The following is a 20290-nucleotide window of genomic DNA, read 5'->3' as shown; positions in this document are numbered from 1 at the left end:
CCATAAGCTGGTACCATGGCAGAAGGGAAGGCAAGAAAGTGGTGGAAGTTGTCGAATATTACAACCTGGATGGAGAATGGTATCGGGCTAGTCTGCTGTTGATCGTGGCACCGTGAACCACGATCCTGTTCCTCCCGCGCGTATCGTAAGCATAAACACGCCGAGGATCCTCGGTGTCGCAACCGAAGTGAAACTTGACTCCAAAGGATATTAAAGGGTTACGACCTTCCAGAGGTGAGTAACTTCATTTTATATTCAAACATATCGAATGGAAGATCAATTATTATCGAGCGACAAAATAAAAGAGAGGGATTTTTGTTGGTATTAATTTTATCGACGCTCCACAATTATGTATTTCATGAGAAAATACGCATTTTTTAGTTTATCCAATTTTGATACTATATTTGATATTGATAAGACTATATGTAGTGTGTAATTCGTGATATTTTGTTACAAGTTGATAACTTGAATATGAAGAAAAAGCAAGCAATGTATTAATTTTATCGACGCTCGACAATTATGTATTTCATGAGAAAATCCGCATTTTTTAGTTTATCCAATTTTCATACTATATTTGATATTGATAAGACTATATGTAGTGTGTAATTCGTGATATTTTGTTACGAGTTGGTAACTTGAATATGAAGAAAAAACAATGCGTATGCTTAAAACGAAGGAAAGTTTGACAATGAAAGAATATACTTTTTATAACAGAGAAATACATTTAATAGTCTTGTTCTTATTAAAATTATTGTCCTTAATACTAAGTACAAGTAACAAATAAATGATGTATTATTAATACGTATTGAACATAAACTTCATTCACCGACAAAGTAAGCGTTAGTTTTAACATGTTATGGAATTATACCGCAAAAGTAATTTGGATTAAATGAAACAATTAATTTGAATATTCTCTAACGTATTCATTTATCCTGTTTGAGTCAGAACGAGTTATATTTTTTTTCTATAATAAATGTAATCTATAATAAATAATTGTTAATTTGTAAAGTGTTATATGTTATATACTCTACATGTATTAGTTTGATAGATTGCACTGATTTTAACTGTTTCAGTTCTATCATTTAATAGCTGATGATGTAGAGTTTTCATTTAAAATCTTAAAGGAGTAATTTATGAAATTTTACGAAGTGAGAATTAGGTGAAAAGTCGACGGCTGCGCTGATTGTCTGACGGGAGAAGGCGAACAAGCCTTTTTTTCCCTAAAACGTCGCAAGACGTTAATTATAATCGCAAGTTCCGTTCTTTCACATTTTTCATTAAACAATGCCCTACCGGCGAAACGAAGTCGCGTGCATTGCGTAACGTTGAAAAGAACGACAAGACAAGATAATCAGGAGGAATGTATACCTATATCTGAAGTTTGAATCTAATTATACGTACGTTATGTGAAATATCTGTCTCTAACGAAGAATAAAATCAAGACGAAATTACGTAGGTACACCGAATTGAGTAAATCGAACGAGCAACTTTCGAAGATTATTCTTATCCTGAGAGTGAATTCCATTGTCTACTAATTTAGAATCTTTTCTTTCAATATATTTTGATACCTGATTTTTATTCTTTGATATTTTGACATTATGATATTTTCAACTATTCTTTGATCTCTTGATATTTAATTCGCCATATACATTGAAAATTAGAAATTAAATTAACAATCTTTCTAAAAAGATAAAAGCATGATAATGTAACCACAATCGTCGTTGAAATTCAAGGTTGAAAGTTTGGAAAGTATTTCATAATTTTAATTGTAGATCTTACTCCTTTCACTGAACAATCTTCATGTGTTGTTTTCATGTATTACAAAATATCTGACATTTTGGACACTAAAGATTTTCTGTGTACAACATACGTTGTACAATGCTGACCTAACTCACAGTAAACAGAGTCGTTAAAAGACACCACTTCTTCTGTTTCCAAGAAGCACAATCGAGTGGGAAAACACACGATCCACTGGTTGTCAATTTTTCAAACGCGAGACAGGCATTACAAGTAACCTGTTAACCTGGAAAAGACGAGTTAACTCGTCGTTCCAATTACCACTATTTCTAATCTGTTATAACTAGAATCTGGAATTTTTTAAATGCATAATAATATAACAATATGTCCGAATTACATTTGCAAGAATCGATAGAAACTAAGTTCGGTTTCATTAATTTTGCAGCACAGGTTCAAAAGCAGTTTTTAATTGAAGAGTAACCTATAGTAGTTAAGCTTGCGCGATTTTAACGCGTTAAATTATCAAATAAGCCGATAATTGAACTGACAAATTCATATTACACGTAGTATCTTTTAACTAAAATCAGAGAAGCAACGTTAAATTTACGAATACATCATGAATAATGCATGTATTTTCGACATACTATGTAGAAAGTAAAACAGATTGTATCGGTTTATTTTTTCATTCTTTTTGTTGAATCAATTGATCCTTGAAAACGCAGGTTAGTAGAAAATATTCACAGAAAAATATACTTTGAGAAAGATATATTGAATTAATAGGAGAATTTCATGAACAGACTCTCTAGTTTACGAAAATTTCAACTTTCAAATGTGAAATATCAACTTTATTTTGAACTGAATTCTACTACAGTATTCGTTACACTACTTAGTGTGTAAAACACATCACTATTTAGGAACCATTCCTTTTTAATAAAAACATGAATTTGCATGAAATATGCATTGTCTATTAACAATCGGAAATTTGAAAAATTGACGCTAAAATTCTAGCTCAAACCTGAAGTAAATTCGAATTTGCCTTCGTTGAATTAAAATCATATGCATACGACGAGAGTATAAAAAAAAGTGTTGATAATATTTATATTTATCTAACATTGTAGAAAGTTATATACACGTGTAAAGCTTATAGCAGATAATCTGTCGAAATCAAAAGTTAGAATAAGTTTTTCTTCGTGCGTGCATCTCGCAATAATGCCATTACAGTATTATCGACTTGCGTCGCGAATATACCTTGGCATTAAGAATCATGGAATCATTCTACCTTTCCCTTGAAATATTCTTACTAAGTTCGTCGTACTGTTTGTCTGACATTCTCTCTGACCGTATATATAAAAATAACGGATCGCTTTTTTACTTTTTTCTTTTCGTTTTTTTGACAGCACGCATTAACGAATCACGTACGATATTTTATTATAGATGAGAAAAAATATAACGGTTGATTTTTATAATTGATCAAAGTTCGACGCTGAGATAGGATTGGAAACGTGTTATGGAATATCATTATTCATGAATATGTATGAACTTGTTATTGTTCATGATACTTCTGAACGCGGTATTTCTCTTAACTGGATCTTGATTTTAGTTTTGTCCTAAGTGGCAAGAAAAGAAAAAAGAGCCGAGAGAGAGAAGTTTCTCATGAGCCAACGAGCTCTAACATTATGTGACACGATTGTTTTGCAAATACAGTTACAGATTGTTCGCAACCTTTTACATACTTCTTTATGCGCTACTGGAATATTAATCTTCTCCAGCTCAGATACCTATCGTGATAAAAACCGTGCTAAGTACTTAGCATAGTATACTATGCTATGTTATACTTTCTTACATTGTTAGTTAACAATAAGTATCTTTTTCGCTTCCTATCAGTACAATGTCGAATGTATATTAAAATATTTCAATGTTGTTTTCAAAAATTCATGAAAATATCTGATAATATAACACTGTAATATTGATCGTATAACGAGCTTTTAGCACAGAAAGAGTATTCTAGTTGAATTGAAAATTTTTGAATCGAATATTTGGGTTCGCGTCGGTCAAGAACCTGAGATTGAAATTATAATTTCCAGCTTTGGAAACGAGTTTAAAATATAAAATGGAGATTACTAAATTACATTAAGAAAAATAAATTTCGTATCAAAGACTCGAAGAAAAAAGGATGATAATCATTAAATCAATGAACATTCTTATACGTTGTATGTTAAAAATTATGAAGAAATGGATCCGAGAAATAAAATGACGACTAAGACTTGAGAAATCATATTCATCCTATAAATTACATCAGCGATAAAAATCTCAATCGTTCATACTAGTCATATCCTCCGTGAAACGAGCTTAGTTCTAACCTTTTTTTGTACGAACAATTTTCCACAATTCATTGGAACATCCGATATCCGGCGACCATAGCGGCATAAAGTGAAGTATAAATCTTGAAACGTACGATTAGAGAAGTGGAAGTAATGGAGACTTTTTCTCAGTAAACGTAAAAGACGTACTCTTGTTTAATAGGCATGCTAAAAATTACCCCTAACAGCTCGTTGCTCCAGCGTTACGTAAAGCGGCTTGTTAAGAAAACTTTATATGAATTACTGCGAATTTTAAGGTTGAAACACCTGGATAAATCTCGTTGCACAATCTTCTCTTCTGACGTTTTTATCGTACAACTCTTGTCGCATATATAAATTTAATATATTCTAGAATTTCATCAAAACATTTCATTGTTATTCTTATGTTATTCTTATTACATTTTATATCGGAGATTATAGTTTGTAAGTGCAAGAAGTATTATTCTGAGTAGCAAGATTCTGAGATATCTTAAAATAAAAGTTCTAAATTTCATCCTGCATGTCATAATTACATATAAAATTCCACCTAATTGAGAATTATTGAGACTACTTAACATCAGCTGTTACTCGAGAGTCAAATTATGAGAATATTCATAACGTCTGCGGTACTCCAGAATTCCAGAACAACCGTTAAATGTTAATCAGTGTTCATCTTCTGACAATCATTATCTACGTGTAATGTTTCAAAAGGTTGTCTTATTACACACTAATTCAAGACATACTGCATGCCATTAATTAATTTCTATTTCTCAAACATTTGATTTAATTTACCATTTAATACCCCCGAATTTCATAATACATACATATGATTTTGCAATTACATCGTGCGCTAATTACTACCTCAAATAATTAGAAATTTATTGATATTAATTAGAAATAAATTGCGGATATACGTACGTATTTATGCAACTTCGTATTTTATGCACAAGAGTGAATAGAAAAATGGAATTTAACTGTAGATTTGTTTCATTTATTAAATAGCATAACGAATACTTTATTTTGAATATTCCGCGTACTTTTGCATATGCTCTTCGTTTTTCACATTTTTATATCTGTTTCTCAACAAGTGCGTAAACATCCCGCAATTTCATTGTGAGACTGACGTTTTTCATTACGTCATTAAGGATCGATTCTCCTTTTTGACAGACGTTAAAAGTATGTAGTGTTAAAGCAATAAAATTCTACGGAAGCAGTAATAGAAGCTCGATAGAACTGCTAGAAATAGTCTTGGTATTGCATAAATTTTGATTGACGTACGCGCTATTTGAGCGGCCAGGCGTTATGACGAAGTGTAAAACGTTACAAGGCTCGAATAGTTACGAGTTGGACGGAGAGATTTCGATTGCGTGACAGTCGTATATGTGAGCAATAATTACCGGTAAAACGCAGCACGAGATCAAACGAAATATTACACGCGATGTATTTAAAATGCGGCAAACGTCAATTTCCGATTGTTTGCTTTAGTCAAACAACGACGAGAAACTTATTTTATTTTCGAATTTTCATAAATTTTGTTTATAAAGAAATTTTTGTATAATTCAATTAAGAATGGTTGAAAACTTGAATTTCGGTATACCAGCTTTTATTGCTGTCTCTTTTAGTCTGTAATTTTACAAAGTTTTTTCAATGTTGTTATTTTGTAAAAAGATCAAGGTTGTACCTGGATAATTACAGATATTAAAAATTTCTGTCCGGTTAGCTAATGAAGCTGTCTGACGAAATTGTAGGTTGAACTTTTTATTCGTTCATTTCGCAGCGAAAGTGTCGTTGAGAAATCAACTTGGAATCATTTAATTAATCGCGAGCGAATGACTTAATATCGGCCATTCATAAATTTCACTGTAAGAATTGTTAGAAGGAAACGCTTTTTATCCTTCGATAAATTACTCTTGAGAAACTTCATTTCGGCTGTTCGTTCTCATCATGGAAAAATTTACGGGACGTATAACCTTGGAGTAAAAATATTCTTTGTCTCATTACTATATCCAAGCGATTCGCTATTGAATATCTATAAGTTAGAAAACTAACTATCATTCTTTTACTCGTAGTAATTAGAAGATTTCGATTTTTATTCAAATATGTCCTGTCCTCTTTTCTGGAAAGATATTTAGGGACTTCACATAAAGACGTGAAAAATGCTATTTTTCATTATTTCATATATTCACAATAAAAATCATTGAAGTGATATATTTAGAGTTGAATTTTAAATGGATTCTGCGGACAGATTTGAGAAACGAAAACTCTTATTTAATATGCCGAATTTCATGAAATTTGCGGATGTTCCGTATTGAGCCTTAGTATGCTATCAAATTTTACTTGAAGATCAGAGAATAGTGTTTCTAACTAGATACGATACGATTCTTCTTCTCAAATAACCTAAATTGTTCGTAGAAGTTGGAAATAAGTAAGTTTAACGAAGTCACGTACTGATAGGGAACATATATCATCGTATTCTCTCCAATAAATCTGTAACTTTTTTCGAACGAAGTGTTCGCGTTTGTTAAATGGTCAAACAGAACGTATCCTCCACATTTGGTGAAATTTATCCTCGAATAAAGTGAAATACGACTCGAAAGACGACGTTCGCGAAGCTACCTAATTGCAAAATTGCATAGTACCTATACTATGTAAATTTAGTATTATAAGGTGTTCTAGTTCGAACTTTGAAAGTATGCGCAGAGTAAGGATAAAATGAATCTTTAGGAGCTTATAATTTTGACTAAGTGAACGGAAGTAAAATAAACGGAAGTTAAATGGAAAATTAAAGAGATATATAACATAGCATGCTAAAATCGATCTTTTCGATATAAAATTTATTTATAATCATTCAATAGGTATTATAATTGAATCTCTTTATAATACATTAAATGGGGATATTTTCATTCTGCAGGAACATTTTATGGATGGGAAAAAAGAGATTTAAAGCTTTTAGCTGTACAGAGCGGAAATTCAATATTTCTAAAAATCCTCATTCAATAATTAACGAAATGGAGGAATTTGAAGCTTTTAACAGTACAACGAAAGTTCGATATTTTCAAAAATTCTCATTTAGTATTAATACAATTTTAATTAAATTCCCTTTCTGATTTGTATATCGAGTATGTCTTATACGTGTATATTCGTCTCTCACATAATTTTAATCAAATGTTATAAACTTTTTGCAAATTATCAAAGAATAGACTTTATTCAAATATAAAGAAATATAGAGAAATTCTTATTTTTATTCCTTCTTTCAAGTCTCGTGTACGCCTCGTACATTTGTAGTAACGTAATGGCAGCAGTTACCTTTTAATGATAGAAAATTATAGGATCGTGCAGAAAATAAAGCTTCGCAACGATCGAAAACAAATCGGTGTAAAATATTTTGGCGGAATTGACGTTATTCAAGCAAAGAAACAGGATGATTATTTAATACCGTTTTATAAGTATTACGACACGCGTGTGGGCACGCATAACTTGTAGACAGGATAATTTTTTCTTTTCTGTCAGAAAAATCACCGAAGAAAGTGTGGGAGGCTTCCTCGTTTCCGTTACCACGATTCCACGCATTTATGCGATGTAAATTATAACAGATGCTGATACAAGTCTATTTCTCGACGATCAAGCAAGTATGAATGGACTTTCCGCCGGGAGAACAACTGATTCGGGTCTCGAAATTTCTTATGTAATTGCGAAGAAAGTGTCTCATTACTGAAAATGAATTTCAACTTCTCGTTCTTACAATTCGATTTTTATTTTATACATCGCTAACAACTTTGATAAGAAGATTCCCGGAAATGTTTAATTTCCCATGCTATACTTATCCGAGTGAACCTAATTTTAATAGCAATTTGTGTTCTGCATTTAAAACATATTGTTAGATTGCAAATATTTATGAAAACTCATATTCGTACGAATATCATTTAAAAAATGGAATTCGACAAATAATTGTTTTTCCTATTAAATATTATAAAGAATTGTATACTTTGGATATTTCATATATTTTTGCATATTGTGTGTATTTCATGCGTTCTTCGATCTCCAAGTTTTCCAGAAATCCATAAAAAGCCGAACTCTATATAAGACAAATCCAGCCAACTCGTAATTCTACGCTGAAGATGCGTTTGACGCATTCCAATACGAGACATTCTCAGTCGAGGATATTGAATTCTCACTCGTCCAAGCTTTCGACACGTGTACGTCCCGATCGAGAAACGTCGCTATGCAATTAGTCTGTTGTACGTTGTAAGTCTGACAGGGTGTCGAAGCAAAAAGCCAGGAAAACTAGCAAAAAAAAAGAAGCTGCAGAACTGCGTGACTTTCGTAACCGACGCGGTTCTCGGTCAGTGAACGTAACGGTGTTGAAGGTGTGTACACACGATCATGCACATTCACGTTGACAGTGTCCTTTCATACTGCAAGTAGCGATGCGCGCTGAAACATTTGGAATCTTTTCAAACATTTATACGTGACATTCGAGAGTTCGAGCCACCTCGAACATGATTCGATATTTGAAACTTTCGAAGGTTTTGGCAAATCTTGAATCTTGAATCTTGAATCCTGACTTTTGAACGTTTAAAGTTTTTCGGAGTTTTAAAGGATTTTGGCTCCTTAAAATTTCGATAAGTATCGAAAGTCTCGAAAAGCTTCGTAGGTTTTCAGAGTCAGATGTCAAGGCTTTGAATCTCAGGACTTTCAATATTTTCAAAGTTTTGAAGATACATCAGGATGTTGAAAAATTCCAATTCGAGACCGAAACCTTATACGTTCAAACGTATACAAACTCAAGATTGAACACGTATCAGGACGCAGGAATCTTAAATATCGAAAGTGGCTCGAGTTCTTATAATATTGAAAAACTTGGAATACCATTTCAGAATTGGAATTTGAACAAAATTGGAATAATCAACTGTAAGATTCTCTTGTCTAACTCAATTAAGAGAACTGGCAAGGTAACGATGCGAAGAATTTCTTTAATGATTCACATTATCATACATGATTCATAGATTCGAGAAAGGAAGGAAAAAAGTGATACGCAATCGTGATTTATTCGAACAATTATCGATCAGTGGATGAAAATCAATTGGAGAGATCGAGCATCTGTCGTCGATCGGTGACATCGATCGAAATAAGAATTTGTAACTGTTGTTGACATATGTCGCAAAGATTATTACATTATGCAACTAAATTCTATGATTTTCTCGTTCCTTGTAACGAATGGAGTTTTAGATGTGAGAGGAAACTCGTTTTAACTGATGGTTAAGTAATGAATTTTATGTGTATCGTTGACTTCTGGCTGTTGGTGAAATTTAATAGTAGATTCGATAGAGATTGATGAATAGAAATTTTGTTATCGATAATGTCTTCGTCTTTAAGCTTTCCAGGAAATGAATTTTAATTAGTGCTTTAGTAGGTATTTTTTTTAGTACGTATTTTAGTATAGCTATTTGTATATTAATAGTTACCTAGAGAAGTTATTTTTGCTAAACGCTGTTTCATAAAGTAGTTTATAATTACTTGTCTTGCAATATTCTTAGTAGCTACTTAAGTGAGCGTTAACCATTAGTTTTTATACTACGGTAGCAGACACAAAATGTTAAAACGTTATACGTAACTTATTAAGATAATTCTGCGAGAGAATGCCAGCATTTTCAAAGCGGAGATAATAGATCGTAGCATTGTTCCTTGCATTGATCATAGCATTGTTCAATATTGTTTAAATACCTTTGCTAAGCAAGCAGGAATGAGAGCTTAGCTCACTTGTTATTTTCCAAGATTTTACAATGTTTCCAGGTAAATACAACAGAACTCCATTTACATAAATTTTATTTATTTGAATGAAATTTTAGTTAGTGCCAGATTAAGTGAACTTCCGATTGTTGAATCTATTTATCCAAACGTGAACTTATATGAATGGAAGATAATAGATGGTAGGGGAGAATGAACGTACTTCTATTGTATGAACTTCAGTTATATAAACTATTTGTCCTCTGACAAGTTCATATAAAGCGAGTTTTACTGTACATCATATTTTGCTTTCGTAATTGTCTTAAAAATTAAACATTCATAGTTTCTTGTAATCTCACTTTTGCCATATATTAAGGAGAATACAGGTATAAAATGTTCCTCTGCCAAAATAAGTAACCGTCAATATACGATGCGAAAATAGGAAGATACTAAGCGTTCCTTCCATATATTTATGGGAATTAGCCTGCGTTTTAAATCGGGATGCAGGCTATTTCAATGGAAACTAAATCGTCTGAAGTGTCATGAAACATACATATGTAAACCTGGAAAGATAGTTTGTCTAATTATCCGTCTCAGCAGGAGAGCCGGATAATAACAATTGCGTGGAATGCTGGGAAAACTATTACATAACTAACGATAAGTCGAAAATTAACTGCCGCTCAATTTAAAACAGAATAAGAAATAATACTTACAGGCATGATTAAGTAGATAACAATAATCAGCATGTACATATCTACATATCGTTTTATAACGAAGAATGTATCTTAAAATTCAACAACATTTTATCTATTATCGCAAATCTTATTACAAAAATAATAGACTAATCAATAGTCATCGCCTGTGAATATTATCGAACAATCTCTTACAATAGCTATTGCACTTTACGATACTCAGCCACTTTCTATCGCATTCGCAACCGCCGGTCGCTCTACTATAAACTCCAATCCCATCTCCAAAGATTACCGTAACACATTGCAACTCGCGTAATACCAACGACAAAAAGACCAACAAACGATTGCAAATTCCTCGCAACATCGAACTCCTCGATCTCGTTCACTTCGCTTCATCGATCATCCGTTAAAAGAAAGCCAAGCCAGATGGTAAAATCTCTTTCTCGAGAAGACGCATAGAGGAACAATAAGAACCGCGCAATGTTTTTGTTTCACGTGTATCTACATCTACAGAACAATAATTACGGTTCACAACGGTAGGAGAGGAACGTTGGGTGCCGGAATGCCGAGCGAGAATCAGCGAGAATGAGGAGCGTAGGAAGAGGAAACGCGACGTGAAAAGCGTATTATGGCACCATTGTAGGAGTTGTAGGACGCAGGGCCAAAGGACTGTTCATGATTATAAAACACGACTCGATACTTTTATTGAAAAATTGTTTTCTCTATCGCTACGATCTAGAAAATAAGTAAGAGAAGAACTTCTTAAGCTTAAAGGTATATTATCGCGAATTATGAGCCCAAACAAAAATTTCAATGTATGATCTATCTATTATCATGAATTTTTATGCAACTTAATATATTTGGGAATATAATAAAAAAATTCGTTCGATAAAAAATTATTCTACCTAACAAGTATTACAAAGAGCGTTACACTTTGGATATTTTATGTATTGTTTCATATTATGTGGACTTTATGAAATTTTGCATTTTCAAATTTCCTATAAGTGCATAAAAATGCGTGGTCTAATAACATGAAATGAACAATTACATTTATTTAATTATTTATTAAAATCATAAGAAGGAAGCTTTGTTTTATTCTATTGGTTCATAGTGATATATGAAAGGCATCATGGTAACTGAAGCATACAGGAAAAAACTTGTCTCTAATTGCAAGATACATATCAGATAAGAGATTCTTCTCAACTCATAAAAAGACCACGGTCGTTAGTTCAAGCAGTAGCATTTAAGACACTTTAGTGGAAACTACTTCGCTATCGAATTTTAACGTAATGTCGGCTAACTTCTAAACAAACAGTTAAAGTTCATTGTTATGTGGCGATTCCTATTTACATAAGAAAAGTGAATATTGTTTACAATAATGTATATTGAAAGTTATTTAATTAGTTAAGACGGAAAATATCATCTCTAAAGCATTTCGTGAATAATACCATGTTGCGAAATACCTTAGATATTTCATATCAGAAATTTTCATTTAATTAATTTCATATTAGAAATTACCCATAGATAGAGAAGGATTAAAAATAGAACGTGAGGAAAATAGGAGGATCGATGCGTCGATCGCGATTGCGCGTCTACGTGACTTGATTTCCGCGTCGTAGAAGCGCCGTTCTGTAGTCGTCGAAACGCCGTAAATTGTTTAATCGAGGATAATTGAATAGAAAGTCGAAGGTAGTTCAAAGAGCTTGAAGAATTTAAACAAGTGAAGAGATCTGAAACGACACGATCGTGAAGAGATTTTTAATTCGGACAACTCGACAGAGACGAGAACGGATTCCAACAGAGCTCAAAGAAAAAGGAACAGAGACTCTATGTTGATGAAACATTTCTGGCTCCTCACAGTGGATTTAAACACTACTTTCTTTTTTTTTTCTCACATATCTCCGCGACAACAATTTAAAAATCCACATATTACGTCTATTCAAACAAAAGTACCAACAAACCCATATCTTTCGTGTTGCTGAGAATACACAAATTATTACAGCATTGACTCGATTATCCAGTTTGATCAGCATAGAACTATAGCCTTGACAAAGCTTTGCAGCAAATGGTAAAATAGGTACTGCAATTTTTGCATTTATTCATATCGATGATTGCGAATTCGTCTAGCGTCCTCAAAACTCGATACGCGAGTATCGCGATGCGCGAAATGAATCCAATTTCTGTTGAAATTGAACAATCTCGACATGGGTGTCACGGTAGGCTAGCTCGTATTTTAACGTGCGTTTTCGTAACGTATTTTCGTTTATGATTGAAAATTACTTATCGATGTAAAACTCGTTTCAATAATGGATTTAAATCTTTTATTACACTACGATTCTGCGGAAGAAAATATATAAAATGTATATGTATATGAATTAATTATATTGCTTTAATTATACTTTCAATAGAGATTTTCTTCTAATCTCCAATATTTCAGTTTCTTTCACTTTCTAAATTTTGGAACGTTCTTTTAACAGCATAACTATGCCCCATGATATAATAAGAATATAACTGTATGCCATCATAATTTTCAATATTTATTTCTAACAATTTTAGTTTAATTTTTAATTTTTCAATTCTGTGCGTTCAAAGTTTTATATAGGACGAGTATTCAAAATGGACAGATAATCTCGCATAAAAGAGAAGTAGCTAGAAAGTCGGATGATTAGTAGACTGTCACCTTTGTTACAACGAAATTTCTCTTTTTTATAGCGAATTTTTATCGAAGAGTAGGGCTGGGAACAAAGCATCGAAGTAGAAAGTCTGACGTTTCCTTCTTCCTTCACCCTTTGAACAAAGAAAAGTGCAACTTTGTTCGGTTGATTGTAAAATTAGCTGTCTCACTATTCCAATCAATACTTGAAAGGTTTACATTTCTCTATTTAACTAGCAGATAATTAAAACGTCATTCATTTAAATTCCCGATGGCAACGGATATTTTCATTACTGAAATTTCTGCTTATTTCACGCAACGATAAACTTATTTATCAATTCTTCGTTTCTTGTAGATGCTAACTAAAGAATATAAAATTACATATGAAATTTTTCATCGATGATGAGATTAATAAAAAATAATAAAAATTAGATGGAAGAGAAAATTACTAAGAATACTGAAATAAATTGCGTTACATCTTTTTAAATTTACCATCTCAGGTTCTTTAAAAAATCAATGAACGTTGCAGATGAGCTGTAATTGTCCACTAACGCCTTCAACCGGGCCGACTTTGGCATCAACATGTGGTGGTTCGTCCTTCATGTTGTTCATGGGCCTTCTAGAAGTATTCCTTCGTAGCCAGTGCGACCTCGAGGATCCATGCAACAGGCCACTACCACCCCCTACTGTTAACTCCAGGTAAAATAAAACAAGTTATAAGAAGAGTCTCGAAATGTTGAAATTTAACTATCGCAAATTATGAGCACGAATTATAAAAAAGATTTTGATATACAACAAAAGAGAAAACATTTTTAGTTATTTAATTCTTTATTATAACAACTTAATCAACAACTCCATAGAAAAGAATGATAAAGGCCATCATAAATAATAGAATGTTTTTCAAAGAGCAATAAAAAAGGTGGTACCTAACAGAGGAGATAATGAACTCATAATTTGTTAAAAATGATCTTCAACTTTTATGACGAGATTGCGTATTTTTATGCAAATTCATATTTTGGAGAATACAATTTGGAAACTAGAACGTCGATAGAAGATCGTTTTACCTATTAAGTATTACAGGAAGCATTATACTTTGGATATTTTACTAGTTTGAATTTTATCATATTATCGGCGTTCTGTATAATTTTATCTTTTCTTGTCGCAATACACAATACGCTAGTATATCACTATGGCTTCTAACAATATTAAAGTTCTCCAAACACTGCGTTTGACTAATACACATATATATCGTATCAAATCCAATTCGTGGAAGCGTGAAAACATATTTCAACGTATTCTGATCACTGCAACCCACATTTGGAATAAAACTCGTTTGAATGTAAGATTTTCTGGAAGCATTCCAGCATCGATATCGTAAGGGAAGGTATATGTACATAATAGAAATACAGTAGGAAAAGTTTCGAAATATATATGCGCGTATCCCTTGCGAAAATAAATTTAAACTGTTCCTGAAAATAAGATCATCGATTGTGTCTATATGTATGTGTATGGTCCAAGTTGCAAGTTTCGAACTCTAGAGATTAAACTCTCTAACCGGGTCACGGTCGAGTGAAATGACAAATTGGTCACGCCTTCAAATGGAGTTGATTCGATAACCCAGAAACTCGTTTCGTTTATCGAAATCAAAAAGAAAGGAAATCGAATATTGATTAAAAACTCACAAGCACGTATCTAGATATTTTTTTCACAGTTATTCCTATGAATACTAAATTAACATTTTAAAGTAACAGAACAGTGACACTTTTATTATGAAATTTGATTTTGGAAAGGCTAATCGATACAAAACCGATTATAATATCCGATTATCCATGTTTATTTTATTTTATGTACCACTCGATATTCTGTATCTCGTTAGCGAAAATCCAAAAGGATTCATATTTCATTTTCCATGTTCCGTTTAACTGAAATCCTTCTGTCAATTTTAAAGCGATATCTATTTTACGTGTGCGCTTATTCGACTCGATTATATTCGTCTTTTCTACGTACGTATTTCTAGAAAATTATATTGCCCAATTAAATCTATAAAATTGGTATCGTCGTAGAAAATCTTTCAAAATATACGACAGGGTACGGCAATTTTTATTTTAACAACATATTCAAAGTGAAGGAGTTGTCATAATTTTTAATCAATCGAATAAATCTTCATATAGGTTTCATGTAGTCTTAGTTATATTTACGTCCACGTCTAATTCTGAGCTTTTAAAAATTCTGGAATGCTTATTGAAATCTCTTTACTACATTGTCCAAATTTAAGTGAAACGTCTAAACGATTTCTCTAGAAAGATAAATATTCGCTTCGAAAAAACTATGATTGAAATTTTGCTTGGGACGTGAATGACCCAGATTGCCTACGAAGGGTTGCTAAAATTTTAAAATTCTGTAAAAATCCACACTCTACTAACAGTAACCTTAGTAATATGGAATAGAAATAATGTCAGGAAAAAGATTCATCTTCGATCAAGACCACCTATGGCCTTCATTTTGCTCTTTTTTCCTGCCATCTTCACTTTTTCGGTTTTCCTTATATGCTTCATAAATTCTTCCTCTTCCCTGTGCCGCGTCGTTTCATTAAACGCTCAACCGAGCATCAGAGCGAATCGAAAGAGATTCCGGAAGAATCTCGACGAACGACGAGGGAATAAAATTGTTCGAACAGGAACCAGAATGTCTGGTGATCGGTCAAACGACAACGAAGAAGGCCTTCTTAATTGTTACAGACACGGTTCACGTGATACCGTATGGAAACTATAGTCTGTTGTCTGTGTCCTTCTCGGAAGTGAGCATCCATGCATACGTATCCATGAAATTGTAGCGTGTATGTATCCACACGTAATGGCCCGGTACCATTGTTCCAATGACTCTCTCACGTTGCATCACACCTGCTCCATGAATCTGCGCTTGCAGTTCTGCCGGATGCTCACTGAGGCAACCAGATTCGGTAGTTAGATCCTTCATGCGGTTTCAAACAGCCACGAATCCGTGCTCTGAGTTATAGATAATTTGATGAAATTGAAGGCGTGTCACTAGGAACCGTTCGCGGTTAAACGCGAAAGACAGAGTGTGCGACAGATTTCGTGAACCATTCAAATGTAATCAGAATGGAAGTAGATAGAAACGTGACGAAGAAATGCTCGTAGAGCTGAAACTCTAACGAGTTGGAACTCGTTAGTGATATTATTGATCGAATCTTGAAATCGTGTTTTGCAAGGAACGCGAGAACTTTCGGATAGAAAATCACTCGTTGTAGTATAGTAATCTTGGAATTTTGGAATTTTGGAATCGCTAAAAGAAACGTTCGATGCCGGAATGGATGGAAATAAAGCGATCTGCTGTTAATATCTGTATTGTTATTAATCAACTTTGAAAATCAATGCGATTTCCATACGATACAGCAACTTTCAGTAGAATTACTTGAAGCGAGTAACTCTCATTGAATTTTTGGAAATTACTAAGAAGAACTGTTCACTGTTAAACTTTATCGAAATAAAGCAAATTGCTGTTAATATCTGTGTTATTGTTAACTGATGTTTAAGGTCAACTTCCAAAGAAAATCACGATCAAATCATCGAGTGGTTCGAAGAAGTTTTCCATGCTAGAATCGATTAAAGGCAAGCAAATTGCTGTTAATACCCTTAATAAGAATTAGCTGTAATACATGTTCATATGAGGAAATTCGATAGTAGGAGGTTCGATAACTGTAGAATTAAGGTCAACAGGCGAAAGTATACTCGGATCTACAATACCATAGTTGAAAATCACCTGAAGAATAGGTAACGATATTTATACGCGTTTCTCATTTTTAATTATACATCTTGTTTCTTCGCTCATTTTTCATTTCTCTACAAGAAAATCTAAGAAATCTAAAGAATAATTTCATAATTTCCACGGTAATATACAAATTAGTCTATAAATAGCACAAGTACTTTTGTAACTAAAGCCAGAACCTTTATTCTTAAAAAATTACTTATGTATAACGTAATTTCTAGCAAATACTAATAACCATTTATTGCAAGAAGTAACTTATTAAAAGAATAATAAATAAGTAATATAACGCAACTTCTGGGTCAATTATATCATCGGTCAGAGAGAAATTTCATAATTTCAAATTAAATATTCTCATTACGCGTACTCGGTTCTCCAAGTGTTTGCCACTGTTCACCCAATCCATTGCTTCTCTACGCAATACAACGCAGATTTACACTATTACATACGTTCTATGCTTCCCCATTGAACTTCTTTTGCGTCATTTGACACATTGTTTAGCCAAGTACGTATCCAGAATACAATAATAGCAGAGGGTGAATCGTTATTAACCGATTTCCCGTGAGATATATGTTCATCGGTTCATATACATTTAATGAGCTCGTTTTCGCGTTTCTCATGCGTGTCATGAATTACATAACACGTTTCTTCTGCGTAATTTGACACAAGATGACACAGGACGACGCAACGCTCTTCTTTCTTCTTAACATATTTTACGCTTGTCGCGTATGAATATGAATAATCTTTTCCATGTTACGATGTACCTACTTGTGCTAGTCATGTAACAGTGTTATCTCATATAAAATTCTTGTATAATACTTGGATTTAAAATTAGACGAATTTCTTTCCAAACTGTTCTTCCTGTAAAAATAATAATTAAAATATACAGTTACTGCTAATCGAATTGTCATCGCTACAATATACTGTACATTTGCTATAATTTACTATGTATTTGGCAAAATATTTTTATGTGCATCCCATACATATACGTAAGATATATTTTTATATTTCATAAATGTTAGGTCGCAGAGTGGTTCTGTAAATTCTTGAAATATCGCATAAAGCAATAATATTTTATAACACAATTAAGAACGTTTTGCAAGCATTGCAGGCAACATCATCTAGCATACATCTATCACTAATACTACATTAATTAACAGATATAATACTAACGAAACTTTGACATATTTGTATCATTCTTTATACGCATTATTATTATATTATCTATATATCAAAATTTTACGATTTCTAATTGATCCTTCGAATCCATATAGGTATCATATACTCACGGTTGAAGTAGATACGTGCTAAAACCCGAGACGTATGTAGCGAACGTATTAAACTACTGTCAAAGGCCCTTAATTAGAAGCTGTGGAAATCGTATCGCGATAATCGACGGTGATTAATAATGATATCGATGGAAACGATTGCACAGATGATAATAGTGACGAAACACAATTACTGGAAACAGATATTGCAAAACGGAGCGAGTTATTGAGAATATCCCGTTGCCTCATTTTAATCCATTTCCGTTGCCACGATGTTAGAAGACAGCATGATTGACTGAAATTAATAATGAACGCAGACTAACTGTCTTCCTACGGAAAATTTCTGTTGTGTAAGAAAGTGGAATTGGCATTAAAAAACGAGTAATGGCTGGTGAATTTTATTTTCTGACTGGTGGTTGGAAAGGATGAAAAGGGTTTAAAAGTTGCGGGAGTGAGAGGTAGGGGGTAAGAAACGACGTTTCATATCCGTCGATACGTTGATAACGAGTTAAAAGTCTTCTCGATCGATCTGCGTTGCTTGCAGGTATCGTTGAGGTATAACGATAAATAATAAAAATATCGTTCTGATAATAGTAATAATACCAATGTGGAAATATAGATAGTAAACTGAGAATGCAATAATCCTGACGTAATTCTAGAAATAAAATTTCAGTTTCTCTTAGCCACTTTTGTTAGAGAAAACTTTGTAAAATATATTAGTTCTATATTATAGAAGTTACGAAGAAAATGTATCACATTATATTTACTTTATACCATGAAATACGATGTTAAAGAATGGAAGAAGAAGAAGAACGTAATATGGTATAAAAATAAATAGAAGAGAAAATATGTAAAAATAAGAAAAAGAGGACATGTAGAAGTAAAAACTAATTTATATAATAACCACGATTTGAATGATAATACAACAATAGTCTAATAAAATTTCGTGCATTTATTAGAAAAACAATTAAATATTACGAACCCGACGTGCTCTGATGCTTGTATTTAAAACTTTTCAAGCTTTTCATTACATTTTTCTCTAAAACAAAAATAATGTATACATGTGTATTCTTGCAGCAAGCTCATTTTAAAAAGCTACAAACTATTGACAACAGGCGACAGCAAAGTATACATAGTCAACAATCTGTTTCGCGTAGAAAAACTGGTTTTCTTGCACTTTAAATAACTAGACTTGAGTACTATTTCATTTCCTAGGGCATTCAAACTCAAAACGTAGGAACTGTGTGAAAATAAGTTGAAATTAATATTACACGGTAAAACTGGGATTTTCCATGATACTTTAGAAATTATTCGAATTTCATAATAAATAAATAGTTAGAACAAGTTTAACGTTCGGATTTCGCTTGGACATAATTTAAGAACCCTCTATTTTTATTGTTGTTAAAGATATTTAGACTTAATTAATCAACATACAAATGCTATTATAAATACAATGATACACAAGTATGTACTTTTCGTAGTGAGTAGATATACCTAAACATGAAATACAAAATCATTCGAAGAAACATTCTCATTCTTTCAAATTATTCAGATTGTATCATCTTTCGCTTCGAAATGTTCTCTTGACAATATACTGGACACTTGACAAAAATCGCAAATGAAAGACACGCTGACTATTCAGGCCCATATTTTCAATGCATAAACTTGTCGTCCCTCAGCGAACCAAGTGTACATTTCACAGAATGTACACAGCTGCATGCACCTCATGGCATTCAAAATACCATTACCACTTGGTACGAACGTCCCCAACGAACTCCTAAGAAATCCACCTTTCGCTCTGCTCAGCCGCTATAGGACTTTCGTGCCTTTAACCCAGTTTCTAATTCTTATGAAGCCGTAACCGCTTCTTCGAACGAGGTGAAGATGCATCGGTTTTTACCATTAAGAGGGTATGACGAATAACAAAATGATCTGTCACTTAGAAATAAGTGAAATCGTAACCTTGTTCGGGATAGTCTGCATTTCATAAGAAGTATGTAGAGCAAACGCGTGGGACTACAGTTGATCTGCGTGAAACTTGACTTTGAAGAACAGATTACGCAATACGATCTATTTGCGTTTAAGCAGTTT

The 20290-nt window shown here is 32.9% G+C and overlaps 1 protein-coding gene and 1 long non-coding RNA gene across 3 annotated transcripts in view; one reads left to right on the top strand and one right to left on the bottom strand.

Moving 5' to 3' along the window:
• Nucleotides 1-63: 63 nt before the first annotated feature.
• The window catches only part of LOC132906916 (glucose dehydrogenase [FAD, quinone]), a 33556-nt gene continuing 13329 nt past the window's right edge, over nucleotides 64-20290 (top strand). The window contains exons 1-2 of one of the 2 annotated variants that reach the window (XM_060959555.1): nucleotides 64-234; nucleotides 13678-13847. In XM_060959555.1, coding sequence (XP_060815538.1) covers nucleotides 13678-13847 — 170 coding nt within the window. In that variant the 5' untranslated portion in view covers nucleotides 64-234. Of the gene's footprint in view, nucleotides 235-11736; nucleotides 11855-13677; nucleotides 13848-20290 lie in introns of those variants that run through there. The other variant, XM_060959565.1, reaches the window with a different exon arrangement.
• LOC132906929 (uncharacterized) lies at nucleotides 7900-15616 on the bottom strand. The gene is made up of 3 exons (XR_009658065.1): nucleotides 15476-15616; nucleotides 13641-13831; nucleotides 7900-8510 (listed from the first exon to the last, which is right to left on the bottom strand). It is a non-coding gene; the product is annotated as an uncharacterized LOC132906929 (long non-coding RNA).

The sequence above is a fragment of the Bombus pascuorum genome, chromosome 1 (assembly GCF_905332965.1).
Source record: "Bombus pascuorum chromosome 1, iyBomPasc1.1, whole genome shotgun sequence".
Taxonomy (NCBI): domain Eukaryota; kingdom Metazoa; phylum Arthropoda; class Insecta; order Hymenoptera; family Apidae; genus Bombus; species Bombus pascuorum.
The sequence above is the reverse complement of the archived record's forward strand: the minus strand, read 5'-3'. Positions and strand labels throughout refer to the sequence as shown.